Source organism: Loxodonta africana, chromosome 3 (genome assembly GCF_030014295.1).
Source record: "Loxodonta africana isolate mLoxAfr1 chromosome 3, mLoxAfr1.hap2, whole genome shotgun sequence".
Lineage (NCBI taxonomy): Eukaryota > Metazoa > Chordata > Mammalia > Proboscidea > Elephantidae > Loxodonta > Loxodonta africana.
The window spans coordinates 78,776,270-78,792,547 of NC_087344.1; the positions used below are offsets into that span (position 1 = coordinate 78,776,270).

Consider the following 16,278-nt stretch of genomic DNA (forward strand, 5'->3'; position numbering starts at 1 on the left):
TCTTTTAGGGTTCTGAGATATGAGATTAAGAAATTACCTTGTAAAGAAGAGACACCTGTATCCCACTAGGTATCTAATGAACAGGCAGAGTCAAGGATTTAAATTAATACAGAATTTCTCAATACATACTTTCCAACTTCTCCTAGGAATTTTCTTCTAACTTGTATATACCTCAAAATATTATGGACTCAATTTTCAAACTACCACATACTGGGGGGTCAAATGTATATCATCTTTAAACTCAACCATAAATAGAACTCTATTGTTGTTACAAAGGCAAATTAAAAGTATTACTCAATGACATTTTCAAAAGCATTCAAAAAATGAAATTACTTTGTTAGTCACAGTGTTGATTGCCAGAGTTGGAGAGGCACTTCCCGAAATAATACACTCCATTCCCAAAGAATCTGAATCTATGCTATATGGAGTTGAGGCCTAAAATACAAGAACAAAGTAAAAAATTATTAGCTCATATATCCAACAACTTTAACACAGTTTGAAGGAATTTTATCAAATTCTTCAACATCCAGTTCTGTGCTTTGTTTCTGAAAATGAACTTAAATGGCTACTGAAATCTCTTCTACTATATTTTAATATGCCATTGACCTGATATCACAAAGTTCATAGGCATGGCTACACCCTAACAACTCTTAACTGGCTGTGAGATAAGTTGACAAAAACCTATAGATACACTCCTCCCCAGAGGTCATGGTCCCCAGACCTTCTGTTAGCCCAAGACTGGAACCATTCCCAAAGCCAACTCTTCAGACAGGGATTGGACTGGACTATGGGATAGAAAATGATACCGGTGAGAAGTAAGCTTCTTAGCTCAAGTAGACACATGAGACTATGTGGAGCTCCTGTCTGGAGGGGAGATGAGAAAGCAGAAGGGGACAGAAGCAGGCTAAATGGACACGGGGAATACGGGATGGAGAGAAAGTGTGCACTGTCTCATCAGGGGGAGAACAACTAGGAGTACATAGCAAGGTGTACACAAATTTTTGTATGAGAGACTGACCTGATTTATAAACTTTCACTTAAAGCACACATACACACACACACACAAAAACTGCGAATACATTTCTGTAGTGGAGACTACTGATGGTCCCCTAATATTCATTCTCCCCTCCCTTTCAGTAACAGAACTCTGTAGCTATCGACTCATAGCCACCCAGCTAGAGACTTCCTTTTCTAGATGCATTTTGTGCTAGTTATAGCTACATGACTAAGATGTGGCAAAAAGAATGTGAGCAAGCAGGAGTGAGGTGTGCAACTTTTGGATCATGCCTTTAAAAGGAACCTGTTTGCCCTCCATTCTCTTTCACTCTTATTAGAGGCTGGAACACAGATACGGTGGTAGTGATCTCATTTACCTAAGCTCAGGGTAGTACCCAGAAAAACACGATTAGAAACACAGACATCTGAATAACTTTGTGGAATAGAGCTCTTTTCCCCTCTGACATACTTATCAGCTTGGGCTTTTACCTAAGAAAGAAAGAAATCTTCCTGGTTTTAAACTTTTCAGTTGTGGTTTTTTTTTTTTTTCTTTGTCAGAACAACCAAACATTATTCTGACTAATACAACTTCATACACATTGTTTATTATAAACATGGGTATCAAAAACAATATAGAAGATTTTCTGCATTTAGGATTTTTGATATAGATTGTGCCAACATAGCTCCCTCTCCCCTAAGAAACATTCTATATTTCTTTAGTGAGCCCTCAAGAGTTAAACTTTGATCCTGAAAATTAAATGGGGAGATATAAATAATTTGTAGCTATGACGCTAGTCATATGTATATTCCCTCTCTGGCAAAGAATATCTGTCCCACACACCAACCCAACTGAACATGAACATTTAAAAGATATCTGATGAGCACTGGGTTTGGTTTGGTCTTTTTTTTTTGGTAGCACTCAAAGGCCGACGGTTTGAAACCACCAGTTGCTTCGCAGTAGAAAGATGTGGCAGTCTGCTTCTGTAAGGATTTGCATCCTTGGAAACCCCGTGGAGCAGTTCTACTCTGTCCTATATGGTCACTATGAGTAGGAATCACCTCGACGGCAATGGTTGTTTTTTTTTTTTTAAATTGGATGAGCAAGATAGCAATTTCACTGAGACCAATTTCTGAGATTAATTTATTGATCATTTATCCTCAGCACTAATTTCCTTCATCAGATAATCTAATCAACATGAAGGTAGGAACAGACAGCTTGATGAACTGCAAAAAAGGAAAAGACCAGGGCTGCCCCTGGAAGCTAGAACGCAGCCCTTAGGTGATGCGTACATATTGAGGGTGAGGCAAAGATGAAGAATAGGATCATATGATTATTTATAAGCTCCAAAGACAACTTTGTATAAATTGCAATTCTGGTGCCAGCCAATAAGCTACACCTAAGATAACACAGATAAAGTATTACTTTAGGAAGCTGTAAATCTCAGGTTCCTCTAACTCAGTTCAAGTCTTTTCAGTCCAGACCAGTGGTTCACTACTTAATTCTCACTATTCCCTACTATGAACAGAGAGAAGGCTGTATTGTGTGATTTCATACAAGTTACTCAACCTTTATGCTTGTTTTCTCATTTATAAAAAATTATCACACTCCTTTTTGTTAAGACCATTAATGAAATAATTTAAGTAAAGCACAGAGCATGGTACCTGACATGTGTAATAAATGCTGGTTGCTATGATGACTGCTAGAATATATCTACTATAAATGTTGAGGATCTACTGACAGAGAAAACTCAATGGTGATTAATAAGAAAGGAGACAGCCTTGGTACAAGGCACTGTATCCTAACATGACCACATCAATAGCTTCAGCTATTACAAATCGGATAGTAAATTAAAAAAAAAAAGCTTTAAATTAGGTATTTTTTCACAGATGCTTCAGTTTGGTTCAATCAAGAGTAAAAGATATTCTCTACACATGCTTTGATATGCTTAGTAGTATATCTTTTTGTCGGTACACTGATTCTGTTATTAGCAGATAATAAGTAGTCTGATTAGTAATGCCAATGGTCTAGGCATCTCACAGTGTATGTGGATAACTGTTGTTATTGCAGGGATAACCCAAATCCTGGGTGAGGTATCAATGAATCTAACCTGGTTGTCACTAGTCAACTTGTGAAAGGTCCTTTCTGGAGTTCCCTCTTTTCTTCTGTCATTGTCCTACCCATTGAAGTTTCACTTCCAGTATGGCAGTGTAATACCCCTGCAGATCAACTTTCCAACGATAACTACAAATTGTGGTGGAAAACAAAACCCAAAAAACTGAGGATTCTGAAGAGTAAACAGAACACATAGATTATAGTGAGAAATCAAAACTTAGCAAGACCAGCATGGTGGTGAATTTCCTGTTTTGTTGCAGCTTTGCCCCAATGTTGGGCAGCAGATATGGAGTGCAGACAGCTAAAGTGGACAGAAACCCGACGGTCAGAACAGGACCAAGGAAAAAAAGAGCCACCAGGAAGAGGCAGGAGAATTCCACAGAGGAGAAAGTTGAAAGGAGATCCTCTATTCTGTTATGAAATACCATAAAAGTCTCAGGCTAACCCCTGAACCATGCATGTGCAGGTAAGAAAAAAAGAAAGGCTCAAAGGACTGAACTAATAATGGAACCACCACCCATAAAAGAAAAAACATGATTTACAATTTGAGTCTTAGAGCTAAAACAAAAACATTCTACAGAGGACTGTAACAGAACCTAGGGATTATTTAACGTTAACATTCATAATGTCCAGGATACAAACCAAAATTACTTGACATACAAGTAACAGAAAAATGTAGTCCATTTTCAACAGAAACGGCAATCTACAAATGCTTCCCCCAAGAAGACTGAGATGTTGGAATCATGAGGCAAAGAATTTATAGTAGCTATTATAAAAAAAAAAAAAATTTTTTTTTATTATAATTATGCTCATTGAAATAATGTAAAAACCACCTAAATGAAAATATAATAAAGGAAAACTTTCAGTGGAGAAATAAAAAATATTTTAAAGGAACCAAATCAAAATTTTAGAACTGAAAAATATCTGAAAAAATTTTAATGGATGGGCTTAATATTAGAGTGGAGATGAAAGAAGAATGAATCAGTGACCTCAAAAATGAATAAACAAAAATGATCCAATTTGAAAAAAAAGAACCTCAGAGATTTGTGGGACAATTTCAAAAGGTCTAACGTGTAACTGGAGTTAGAAAAGGAGAGGAAAAAGAGAGAAAAGGGCAGAAAAAAATATGTGAAGAAATAATGACTGAAAATTTTGCAATTTTGGTGAAAGAGGAATTTACGGATTCAAGAAGCTCAATGAACCCCATGCAGGATAAATTCAAATGCTAAAGGAAGTTTTTTAGGCTGAAATAAAATTATAGCAGAAGGAACTTGGACCCTGAGGAACGAATAAGGCATCAGACATGGTAAACATCTAAGTAAACGTAAAAGACTACTGTTTTCCTCTTAAGTTTTAAAAATTATGCATGATTATTTAAGGCAAAAATTAAAACAGCCTTGTGCAATTTTCAATGTACATGGACAGCTATGGGGAATGGTGGATGGGGGTAAAGGGGTCTATACGGTTGGAAAATTTTGACATTTTATAGCAAATGATATAATATTAACTCAGAGTACGCTGCAAAAAGGGAGTTGTTTTATATTGAAATTGCTAGAGCAACCACAAAAATAAAATATAAAGAAGTAGAGGTAAAACGTCAATAGATAAATTAAAACGGATGACTAAAATATATCCAAATAATTCAAAAGAAGGCAGGAAAGGGAGAAGAGAGGAACTAAAACAACAGAGGTCAAACAGAAAATAAATACAGACCTAAACCTAACCACATCAATAATTAAATGTTAACAGTCTTAACCATACCCATTAAAAAGCAGAGATTGTCAGAGAGGCTAAAAAAGCAAGACTTGGCTATATGCTACCCTATAAGACCCACAGCTTTAATTATAAAGTCACAGATAAGTTCAAAGTAATAGATGGAAAAACATATATAATTATACACTTATGCAAACAGTAGCATAAGAAGGCTGGAGAGACTATACTGACATCAGATAAAACAGCCTTTAAGATAAAGAGTATACCAGAGATTTTTAAAAAATCATTTCATAAAGTAATAATTGATGATGAAGACATAACAATTAAAAATGTAAATATGTCTAATAACAGAGCTTCAAAACCCATGAAGCAGAAACTGAAAGAGTTAAAAATCATTAAAGACACAAAGAATGGTATAACTTTAAAAGTGTCTTAACCTAACTGATATTATAGAACACAGTACCAAACAATTGTAGTACACATGTTCTTTTCAAGTATACATGGTATACTCACCAAGACAGAGCACATGCTGAGCCACAAGTCTAAACAAATATTAAGAAACTAAAATGAAACATAGTATGCTCTCTGATTATACAAAGAAATTAAATTATAAATCAGTAACAGTAAGACATCTAAGAAAACCTAAAATGTCTGGAAATTAAACACATTTCTAAATAACAGGTCAGAAAAGACTGACAGAGTTTTTAAATTTTATACTATTTATTTTTAAATAAGTGATAAAACCAAAATGCCGTCGAGTTGACTCTGACTCATAGCGACCTATAGGACAGAGGAGAACTGCCCCACTGGGTTTCCAAGGAGCGCTTGGTGGATTCAAACTGCTGACCTTTTGGTCAGCAGCTGAACTCTTAACCGCTACACCACCAGGGTTTCCACATAGTCACCGTGAAAACAATGTATATCAAAGTTTGTGAGATGCATTTAAAGTAGTTCTTAGATGTAAACCTGCAACTTTAAATTCTTCTATTACAAAAGAGTAAAGGTCTCAAATTGATGACCTAAGCTGGAACTTTAACTGGAAAAATCTATAAGCAGAAGAAATGAAAAACATAAAAGGGGAAATAAAACACACACAACAGAAAAAATTAACCAAGCCAAAAAAGGCTGGCTCCTTGAAAAGATAAACAAAACTGACAAACTCCTAACTATACTAATGAAGAAAAAAGAGAAAATGTGGTATCAAGAATGAAAAAGGAGTAATTACTACAGCTCCTACAAACATTAGAGGATAAAAGAGTATTATAAACCAATTTATGCCAACAAACACAACAACTGAGATGAAATGGACAAATTCCTTGAAGAATACAACTTACCAAAATTGGCACAAGAAGAGAAATTGTGAACTGTCCTAAATCAAAGAAAATTAAGTATCAAAATCCTTTCCACAAAGAAAACTGCAGGCACAGATGGTTTCACTGATGAATTAGCCAAATTTTGGGAATAAATAGTATCACTCTTAAAAAATTTTTTTAGAAAATAGGGGAGAGAGCCCTGTTCAATTCATTTTATTGGGCCACATAACCCTAATACCAAATCCTGACAAAGACATTAAACCCAAACCAAGCCCATTGCCGTCAAGTCAATTCCAACTCACAGCAACCCTATAGGACAGAGTAGAACTGCCCCCCAGAGGCAGATTACCAAGTCTTTCTCCTATGGAGCTGTTGATGGGTTCGTGCCACCAACGTTTTTAGTTAGCAGATAAGCACTTAACTACTGTGCCACCAGGGCTCCTGACAAAGGCATTACAAAAAGAATAAATTATAAACCCATATCCTTCATGAATGCAGATCCAAAAATCCTTAACAAAATATTAGCAAACTGAATCTAACAATATATTAATGGAGTAATACATGACAATTTAGTAGGACTTATCTTTTTTTTTTTTTTTTATCTAAGAAATAAGGAGGGCTGGTGGTACAACAGATAACTACTCGGCTGCTAGCCGAAAGGCTGGAGGTTCAAACCCACCCAGCAGCTCTGAGGGAAAAAGACCTGGCGATCTGCTCCCGTAAAGATTACAGCCTAAAAAAACCCTATGGGGCAGTTCTCCTCTGCCATATGGAGTCACTACAAATCGAAATTGAGTCAACAGCACTGTACAACAACATCATCCAAGAAATTCAAGGTTTGTTTAACACTGAAAATGCAATCAACGTAATTCAACATGTTAACAGAATAAAGAAGAAAACCCATACTGCTTCAATAGATGGAGAAAAAGCATTTGACAAAATTCAACGATTTGTGTTAAAAACTCTCAGCAAACTAGTCTTAGAAGCAGGGCTCCAAACTGGTTCAAATCCCTACTGATAATTTGTATTTCCATCCCAGTTATACCGAATCAGAATATACAGTTTAACAAGATCCCTAGGTGATTTTTAGGTATAATAAAATTTAAGAACCACTGCTCTACTAGTGGTTCTCAGAACTGGTCCCTAACCAGCAGCATTAACATCACCTGGGAACTTGTTAGAAATGTAAACTGTCAGCAGGGTTTTGACCAGAATGAACTGGTTTGAAGGTTTAAAGACCTGCTTAGAAGTGAATGTCCTCAATCTGACAAAAAAAAAACCAGTGCCGTGGAGTCGATTCCAACTCATAGCAAGGGCATCTACAAAAACCCTAGAGCTTACACGTAATGGTAAAAGACTGAACACTTTCCCCCTAAAAACTAAAGCAAGGCAAGGATATCCACTTATACCGCTTCTACTCATCATTGTACTGGAGTTTCTCGCCATTGCAATAAGGCAAGGAAAAGAAATGTAAACAATACAAACAGAAAGGAAAAAGAAAAAGGTGTCTCTACTCTGTAATGCTGTCAATAACCTGTTGCCGTCAAGCTGATTTTGACTCCTAGTGACCCTACAGGACAGAGCAGTGCTGCCCCACAGGGTTTCTGAGGAGCGGCTGGTGGATTTAAACTGATGACCCTTTGGTCAGCAGCCAACCTCTTAAACTACTGTACCACTAGGGCTCCAGTGCTGTCAATAGTCATCTAAAATCATATTTATGTTTTGTTACCTAATTCTAATTCTATTTTGGAATTCAATATGTAAGCATTAAATGTGGGGATTTTTTTCTTAAAATCAAGGGCCACTGGCTCACAATAAGATATGCATGCAAACCATCACATCTCAACACATCAGTCTTAAAATTATCTACCTCTGTTACTAGAAGACAATGTCAGAATACTAAACTTCAACCTCTTGAACTTTGATATGCATAAAGCCGAAAATTGTTCTGGCCTAAGAGGGGAAAAAAAAAACCCGCTGCTGTTGAGTCAATTCTAACTCATAGCGACCCTACAGGACACAGCAGAACTGCCCCACAGGATTTCCAAGAAGCGGCTGGTGGATTCGAACTTCTGACCTTCTGGTTAGTGGCCACAGCTCTTAACCACTACGCCACATCACTCTTAATTCTATATAGCTTGATAACTGCTTTACTGAATTTCTTTTGCTGGCTCCAATAAATCTGCATGACTAAATCTCATTGCCCCTATACTTTATGGATGCATATAATCCCAACTTAAACCTAGTTTAAGGTCCTTATCCTTGAGGCTGGGAAGTTTTATCCTTCTACCAGCAATGGACCCAGGACAAGTTTATCTCACCAAATGTCCACTCTCGGTTTCCTTCATTTTATTTTCTTTGTTCTGATCTATTCTGCCATGTTTACTGGCACCTATTATAAGTCATGAAAAATGCTAAACACTGGAGATACAAATATAAGTAAGATACTTTCTCTGCCCTTAAGAGGACCACAGTGAAAGAGTCAAACACAGAAACAAATAAGTACTATAAAGTGTGAGAAATTCTACAGAAGAGCTTTGTAAAAATGCTATGGGAACACAAATGAAGAAGCGAGGAAAGGCTTCAGAATGTGGTTACCATCTGGTTCTTGAAGAACAGTATGGGGTATGTGAACACATGTGTGTTAGTAAATAGTTTTTAGTTGAAAATGTAGAAAAGGTGACAAGGAAAACTGAAGTAATGCCTCCTGGCAAACTAAGTGCTGACTAAAATATGTTAAGATAAACAACTTACTGTATCTACTATAGCTCCCGTTCTCATTTTTACAAATTAATTTTAATCATGAATTCACAAGAATTAAATAACACACTTAAGAGATTTTGTGTACAGAGTGATTATTACATGGATAGAAGCAGGCGCATTTGGAGGACAATTAGGAAAATTCAATGTAAGCAGGCTGATCATCTGCAGTCAAAGAGAATAGGTTTGTTATATAAAACCAGTCCTCAATATCGACAATGCTGAGAAAACAGTATCAAATTAAAACTCAAGAGATCTGAATTTAAGTCTCACCTAGACAAGAGCTATGCCCTAATTAGGAAAAACTTTTTACTTAATTTCCCACAATGCCCACCTAACTCAAGAGTTAAGATCAAGTAAAATAATGGGTCTGAAACTTGAGTTGAAAAACATAAAATGCGATACAAATACAAAATCTTACCTTTGTTACGCGTATACTTGATAAATTGGAAATGAACATTTAAAATCTGTATTTCCTTTATGTTAATGAAGGAGGAACAACTCCGAAAAGGAGGATGAGAATGACTGCACAACTCAAAGTATATAATCAACGTCACTGAACTGCACATGCAGAAATGGTTGAATTGGTGTATGTTTTGCTGTGTATATGCTTAACAACGACAAAATTAAAAAAAAAGGATTTCTGACATTTTAACCCCATCATACTAAAGTTCTAGTAAAGAGCTTTTACCCGTTCTACAGATCGTGCCCTCTTCTTTGGCCGAGTAGGCAGCGCATCTTCCTTCGGATTGGTGTCTATTGCCCAGTAAGACCCCTAGAGGTTAAAAAAAGAAAAAATTATAGTAATAGTATATTGCAGCAATTCTGTAACATTAAAATGGATTTTTTATAGTCCTCTGCTTCAAAAGCAAACATTCTGCAAATACAAGAACGGACAAGTAGCATGAACAGAAAGACCAGTTTTGAACTGAGAAAAAGTAAAACCTGTATGAGAAAAAAAGTCCATAATAACTAGACTATTAAAGAGAACAAAAAAACACCAAGTCCAGGACTTCTGCAACAGCCAAATTAAAAAGGGAAATGACCAACTGAACACATTTTAAGATATATACCAGTTCTTTTTAAAACTATATACTAATTCTGGAGGCACAGTGGTTAAGAGTTCAGCTGCTAATGAAAAAAGGACGACAGTTTGAATCCAACAGTCGCTCCCCTTGGAAACCCCATGGGACAGTTCTACTCTGTCCGACAGGATGACTATGAGTCAGAATCAACTTGACAGCAACGGGTCTTAATTAAGCACACGGTAGTTAGACCTCCAAGTCTAAAGAATTTTATATATAAAGATATTGTAGTTTCTGCATCCTAGAACCCCACAAATCTAAATGTTAACTGAAACAACTTAAAAAGACAAACTTAAATTGCTTGAACATACTTTATATAAAAAGTATACAAATCTTTTATTGCTTGTTCTGTCATTATTTATTCTCTTATTTTTAATACAATTTCTAACTCCAATTATTAAAAACTATGCATTGAGCACCTACTGTGTTCCAGACACTTAGAAACTGTACCCTTTCAAAAAAAAAAAAAAAAAAAAACTATGAAAACCATAGATCATATAGTTTGTGTATATCATATAGATGAGGAGACCAAAACTCAGAAAGACAAAGTGGTTTGCACAAACAAAGATATGACAGCCAGGACTACAATCAAGATCACACCCACACATACACGAGGAAGGACAGAGTGAAAGAGGGGATACGGGAAAGGATATTTACCTCTATCAGAAACAGAAATTCAATGTATGTTCCAGCCTTACTATTGATTTCAGTGATATTATTCAAGTCTAGTCTTTGCCATTATTATTTCAGTAATTCTCCTGAGCTGCTTTTCTGCTTTTTCAGGCAACATGTGACAATGATGGGACACACAGTTCTCATCTATCAATCCTCAAGCTTTATGCTCAACATGAGTTATCTGATTATGTTTCTTGAACATAAAATGTTCTTCCATGCACCTGTGCCTGCTCTACATGCTCATCTCCCTGCCTGTCATATATCTACCTTACCAATGACAAGCTCATACTCTATAAAATTTACCTCAGACATTGTCTAAAGGAATTCCTCTCTGATTCTCCCACCATATTCAAGTTCATATGCCTCTCCTGCTGTAAGATCTCTGTATGTTTTATACACTGAGACCACTGACTAGAGTTATAATTTTGTTTGCATGTCTTTATCCTCTTCTAGACTGTGAGTTCCTCAAGGGTAGGAACTATGTTATATTCATTTCTGTATCCATAGTGCCAGTTACAATGTCAGACACAGAGTAAGTACTCAATAAATATTTGTTGAAATGGGAAGAAAGTAAGTTGTTGAGCAAACTATGCCAAGAATGTCAGTGTACAGGGTATATGCCAGGCCTTCCCATGTCTTAATCTATTGAGGTATCTGAGCTTAGCATTCCATTTCATCATTCAGCCATTGCTGGGACATTCTTCCAAGTTATCTTTTCAAAGTGGTCACTGCATTTCAGTTGATGAGTCTTCCAGACCTGATATAAACTTGCCAAGAACCACGTAAAACGTAGATGCTACAAAAAGCAAGCACTAAAAATGAAGAGTGATTTCATGAGCAGGTTCAGCTAACAAGTTTCAAAATAAAGTAGGTGGAAAATGTCTAAATTGAGTTGTTATTAAAATTGAAAATAAAGCAGGAGGAGAAATGCCAAAATTCACTGGACAATAGTTAAAAAAAATTATAAATTCCAGTGTTTGGTTTTATTTTGTTGGATGTGTTATTTATCTATTAATCTGGGGAAACCACTCAGTGTCCAAACTTTAGACTGATTTGTTATTAAGCAGTTTAATAAAGCTACGAAACCAAATACTTATCTGTTCTTCCACACAAAATATTAATGGCTGTGGCTTGCCACAAATAGATAAACAACAGGGAAAAAACTTGTTCGGAAGCCTAACATTATCTATTATGTATTTACAAAATACTGAATGCCCAAATAAAAACACTAACTTTATTATGGTTGAAATGATTCACAAGACAAGTTGTGGAATCTCCTACCTAATGGCTCTGGGATAACCTGGTACCAGAGGTTCCTCATCTGTTATATCAAATTGGATTAAATGACCTCAAAAGTTCCCTTCAGCTACCTTTAAAAGGCAGAGTTACCTTTGCTCCTCCCTGTTAGACACTATATATTACAAAAATTGAACTACTTATACATAGTCAATTAACAAACACATGCTCAACCTAATTTCCTCCCAGAGTAGGTTAGGCTGATATGGAGCAAGTAGGGAACAGGAGGATATTTTGCTTATTTAATCAGCTTTACTGAAGAATACTCAATGAAAGAAAATGTACTCATTTAAGCATGTATTTCGAAGAATTTTGACAACTGTATACATCCACGTAACCAATAACAAAATCAGTATGTAAAGTATTTCTAGAAAAGAAAAAGTCAATTTTTTGTTTTTCCCTTTCAAAGCATTTCTACCACCCTAAAAAAAAATTCCTGTGTGGCTCGGCAAGAAATTTTCCTAACTCTAATCCCCAACCCCCTCCCACACAACCACTGATGCTTCCTATCATATAAATCAGCTGTGCCTTTCACAGAATTTCATATGAATAAATTCAAACTGTCGAACTATTTTCCACTCTCACCAGCATTGTACAAGAGTTCAGCTGCTCTGCCTCCTTGACAACATTTTCAATTACAGCCATTCTAGGGAATGTGTAGTAGTGCCTCAGTGGTTTTCCCATGCATTTCTCTAATGACCAGGAGCCCTGGTGGCTCAGTGGTTAAGTGTTTGGCTGCTAACCAAAAGGTCAGCAGTTTGAATCCACCACCGCTCCTTGGAAACCCTATGGGGCGGTTCTACCCTGTCCTATACGGTGCTATGAGTTGGAATCAACTCGACGGCAAGGGGTTGGTTGTTTGTTGTTTTCTATTATAAGAATTCTTCGTATATCATGAATAACAAGTCCTTTGTCAAATATACATATTGTGAATATTTTCTCCCAATCTATCTACGCCTTGTCTCTTCATTTTCATAACGATGTTTTCTAAGGGGCAAAAAGTTTTAAGTGCAGTAATTTCCAATTTATCAATTTCTGTTTTATGGTCCATGTTTTTTGTCTCCTATCTAAATCTTTACCTAATCCAAGATGGTAAAAATGTTCTCCTATGTTTTCTTCCAGAAGATTTATAGTCTTAACTTTTCTGTTTAGGTCTCTGATCCATTTAATTTTCTGTAAAATGTGAGCTAAGAGTCAATACTTTCTTTCACTCATATATACAGCATGATTTTTAGAAAAGATTATATCCTTTTCCCAGTGAATTACATTGGCACCTTTGTCAAAATAACTGAATATATATGTGGGTCTATGTCTAAACTCTATTATATTCCAGTGATCTGTATGTCTATTCTTACACTAATACCACTATGTCTTGATTACTGTAGCTGTATACAAAGACTTAAAACTGGACAGTATAAGTCCTACAGCTTCATTCTTTTTCAAAAGCGCTTTGCCTATTCTAGGTCCTTTGCATTTCCATATAAATAACAAAATCAGCTTCAGTGGCATCACTAGAGAGGTGTGGACTGTACCGAGTTATAATGTCAGAAATGGTGACACTGAGATGACCATAAAATTTTTGTACAGTGTTTCAGCAGAAATTTATTTTATATAAAATAATCCTATAGTTATAATAAAAAAAAATTTTTTTCTGTAAACCTAGCTCACACGTATCAATATAACTACAAGGCTAAAGCTCTATGCTAATTTACTTTTAGACCTTCTAATGCACCAAGGTGCTCACTCATCTTTGGGAAGAAACTGAAAAGACAGCTACCTGGCCAACCGAATGGAAGAGATCCATATTTGTACCCATTCCAAAGAAGAGTAATGCAATAGAACTCGGAACTTATCAAACAATATCTTAACTATCACATACAAGTAAAATTTTGCTGAACATCATTCAAAAGCAGCTGCAGCAGTACATCGACAGGCAACTGCCGGAAACTCAAGCTGGATTCAGAAGAGAATATGGAATAAGGGATTTCATTGGTGTCAGATGGATCATGGCTGAAAGCAGAAAATCCCAGAAAGATGTTTACCTGTTTTTTACTGGCTATGCAAAGACATTCGACTGTGTGAATCATAACAAATCATGGGTAACTTTGCAAAGAATGGAATTCCAGGACACTTAATTGTGCTCACGAGGAGCCTGTACATAGGCCAAGAGGCAGATGTTCAAACAGAACAAGGGGATACTGAGTGGTTTAAAGTCAAGAAAGGTGTGCATCACTGTTGTATCCTTTCACCATACTTATTCAATCTATATGCTGAGAAAATAATCCGAGAAGCTGAACTATATGAAAAAGAACAAGGCATGAGGATTGAAGGAAGACACATTAACAACCTGCATTATACAGATGACACAACTTTGCTTACTGAAAGTGAAGAGGACTTGAAGCACTTACGGATAAAGATCAAAGACCACAGTCTTCATTGTGTATTACAACTCAACACAAAGAAAACAAAAATTCTCACAATTGGACCAATAAGCAACATCATGATAAACAGAAGAGACTGACATTGTCAAGAATTTCATTTTACTTGGATCCACAATCAACACCCATGGAAGCAGCAGTTAAGAAATCAAATGATGCATTGCACTGGGCAAATATGTGGCAAAGCACCTCTTTAAACTATTAAAAAGCAAAGACGGCAGTTGTGTAACGATGTAGTCATCCTCCATTATGTGATCTGACGTGATCAGCCAATCAGCTGCAAAAGAAGTTTCCTTGGAGATGCAGCCTGCATCTAGTACATATATGGGCATTCTGGCAAAACTCACTTGCTTAATCTGGATCCTGCATCCAGCTCATCATTATCTGACCACTAGTTCTTGGGACTTTAGCCAGCATCCTGCCGTAGTACTGTCTGCTGATCTTGGGATTTGTAAGCCTCAGCCTGGAAGCCGGCAGCCTGCCTTCTTACCAGCTGATCTTGGATTCATCAGCCTCCGCAGCCTGTGAACCGATGGACTACCATCTGAGCTGCCAATCTTGAGTTCGTCAGCCCCTGCAACCATGTGAGTCAGGCAAAGCCTCCAGCCTGACATCTGACCCGTAGACTTGGGACTTGCAGCCTTTACAATCACATGAGCCATTTCCTTGAGATATATCACTCACTCTCTCTCTCTCTACACACACACAAACGCACGCACACACTTCACTGGTTTTGCTTCTCTAGACAACCCACTCTAAGACAGGCAGAAACGTTCACTGCCAGGACAGCTCTTGGGACAGAAATACCCCCTGCTAGTGCCTGGCTATCACCACTGACCATTCTGACCAGGGTCACAATAGCTGCTAAAATATGGAGCTGAACTCAAATTCTCATTCAAAAAAAAAAAAAAAGGCCAGACAAACTGGGACAGTAGAAAACAGGGAAGTCCCTGAGGCTACTGCACTGAGACACGCTTTAAACATAAAACCACGCCTATCCTCTGAGATCACCTTTTAGCAAAATAGCAGAGTGGCACACAAAATAAAGGATATTTACCCATAAGATTAGTGCCCTACTTAAAAACCATCAGGAGAGACCAAAATGTTAATAATTACCCAAAAGCAAAGATGAGAAAATAAGGGGGGGGGGGGCAGGTAAACTATTGGAAAGAGAACAAACCGAACACAATTAAATTAAATGTTGACACATTTAACTAATCTGACTGGAAACTGTCAAATGTGAATCTAACTTGCTGTGTCAACTTTCACCAAAAACTCAAAATATTAAAGAAAGAAAGAAATATGAGGCCATACTCAGGGCAACACTAAAAAAAATACTAAAGGATTATGTAATAATAGTGATGATTTCATTATTGCATCATCCTTGTAGGCCATTCAGTCATACTGCTGCATTCTTTCTATTTCAGTCTTTTGGCCCAGCAGAGAATAACTGATGCGTAATGGCAACATAGGGAGTGCCTGGGTTACTAACCAAGAGGCTGGCAGCGTGAACCCACCCAGAGGCACCTCAGATGGCCTGGCAATCTGCTTCCAAAAGGTCACAGCTATGAAAACCCTGTGGAGGGCGGCCCTACTCTAAAACACATGGAGTCACCATGAGTCGGAAGCAACTTGAAGGCAATTGGCTTAGTATGTTTTGTTTGTTTTTAATGATGAAATAATTTTTAGGATGATGAAATCATTTCTAAATGTAGGAATAAGATCACTAAGATCTCATAATGCATTTTAGATTTATAAAAGAATCCCATATGACAACTGTATGACAGAATAAGTTTTATCCTATTTCTTAAAAATATAAAAAATTTCCATTTGTTCTTTTGAAGACTTCTAAGAAAGAATAAAAGTCATAAAATATTGATCATTACATA

The 16,278-nt window shown here is 36.7% G+C and overlaps 1 protein-coding gene across 4 annotated transcripts in view; it reads right to left on the minus strand.

Moving 5' to 3' along the window:
- Positions 1-16,278, minus strand: part of FOXJ3 (forkhead box J3) — a 165,310-nt gene that overhangs the window by 30,944 nt on the left and 118,088 nt on the right. For 3 of the 4 annotated variants that reach the window (XM_064281813.1, XM_064281814.1, XM_064281812.1), the window contains exons 5-6: positions 9,587-9,670; positions 334-435 (exon numbers count right to left, since the gene is read on the minus strand). In XM_064281813.1, the coding sequence (XP_064137883.1) occupies positions 334-435; positions 9,587-9,670 (186 nt within the window). The remainder of the gene's footprint in view (positions 1-333; positions 436-9,586; positions 9,671-16,278) is intronic. The other variant, XM_064281815.1, reaches the window with a different exon arrangement.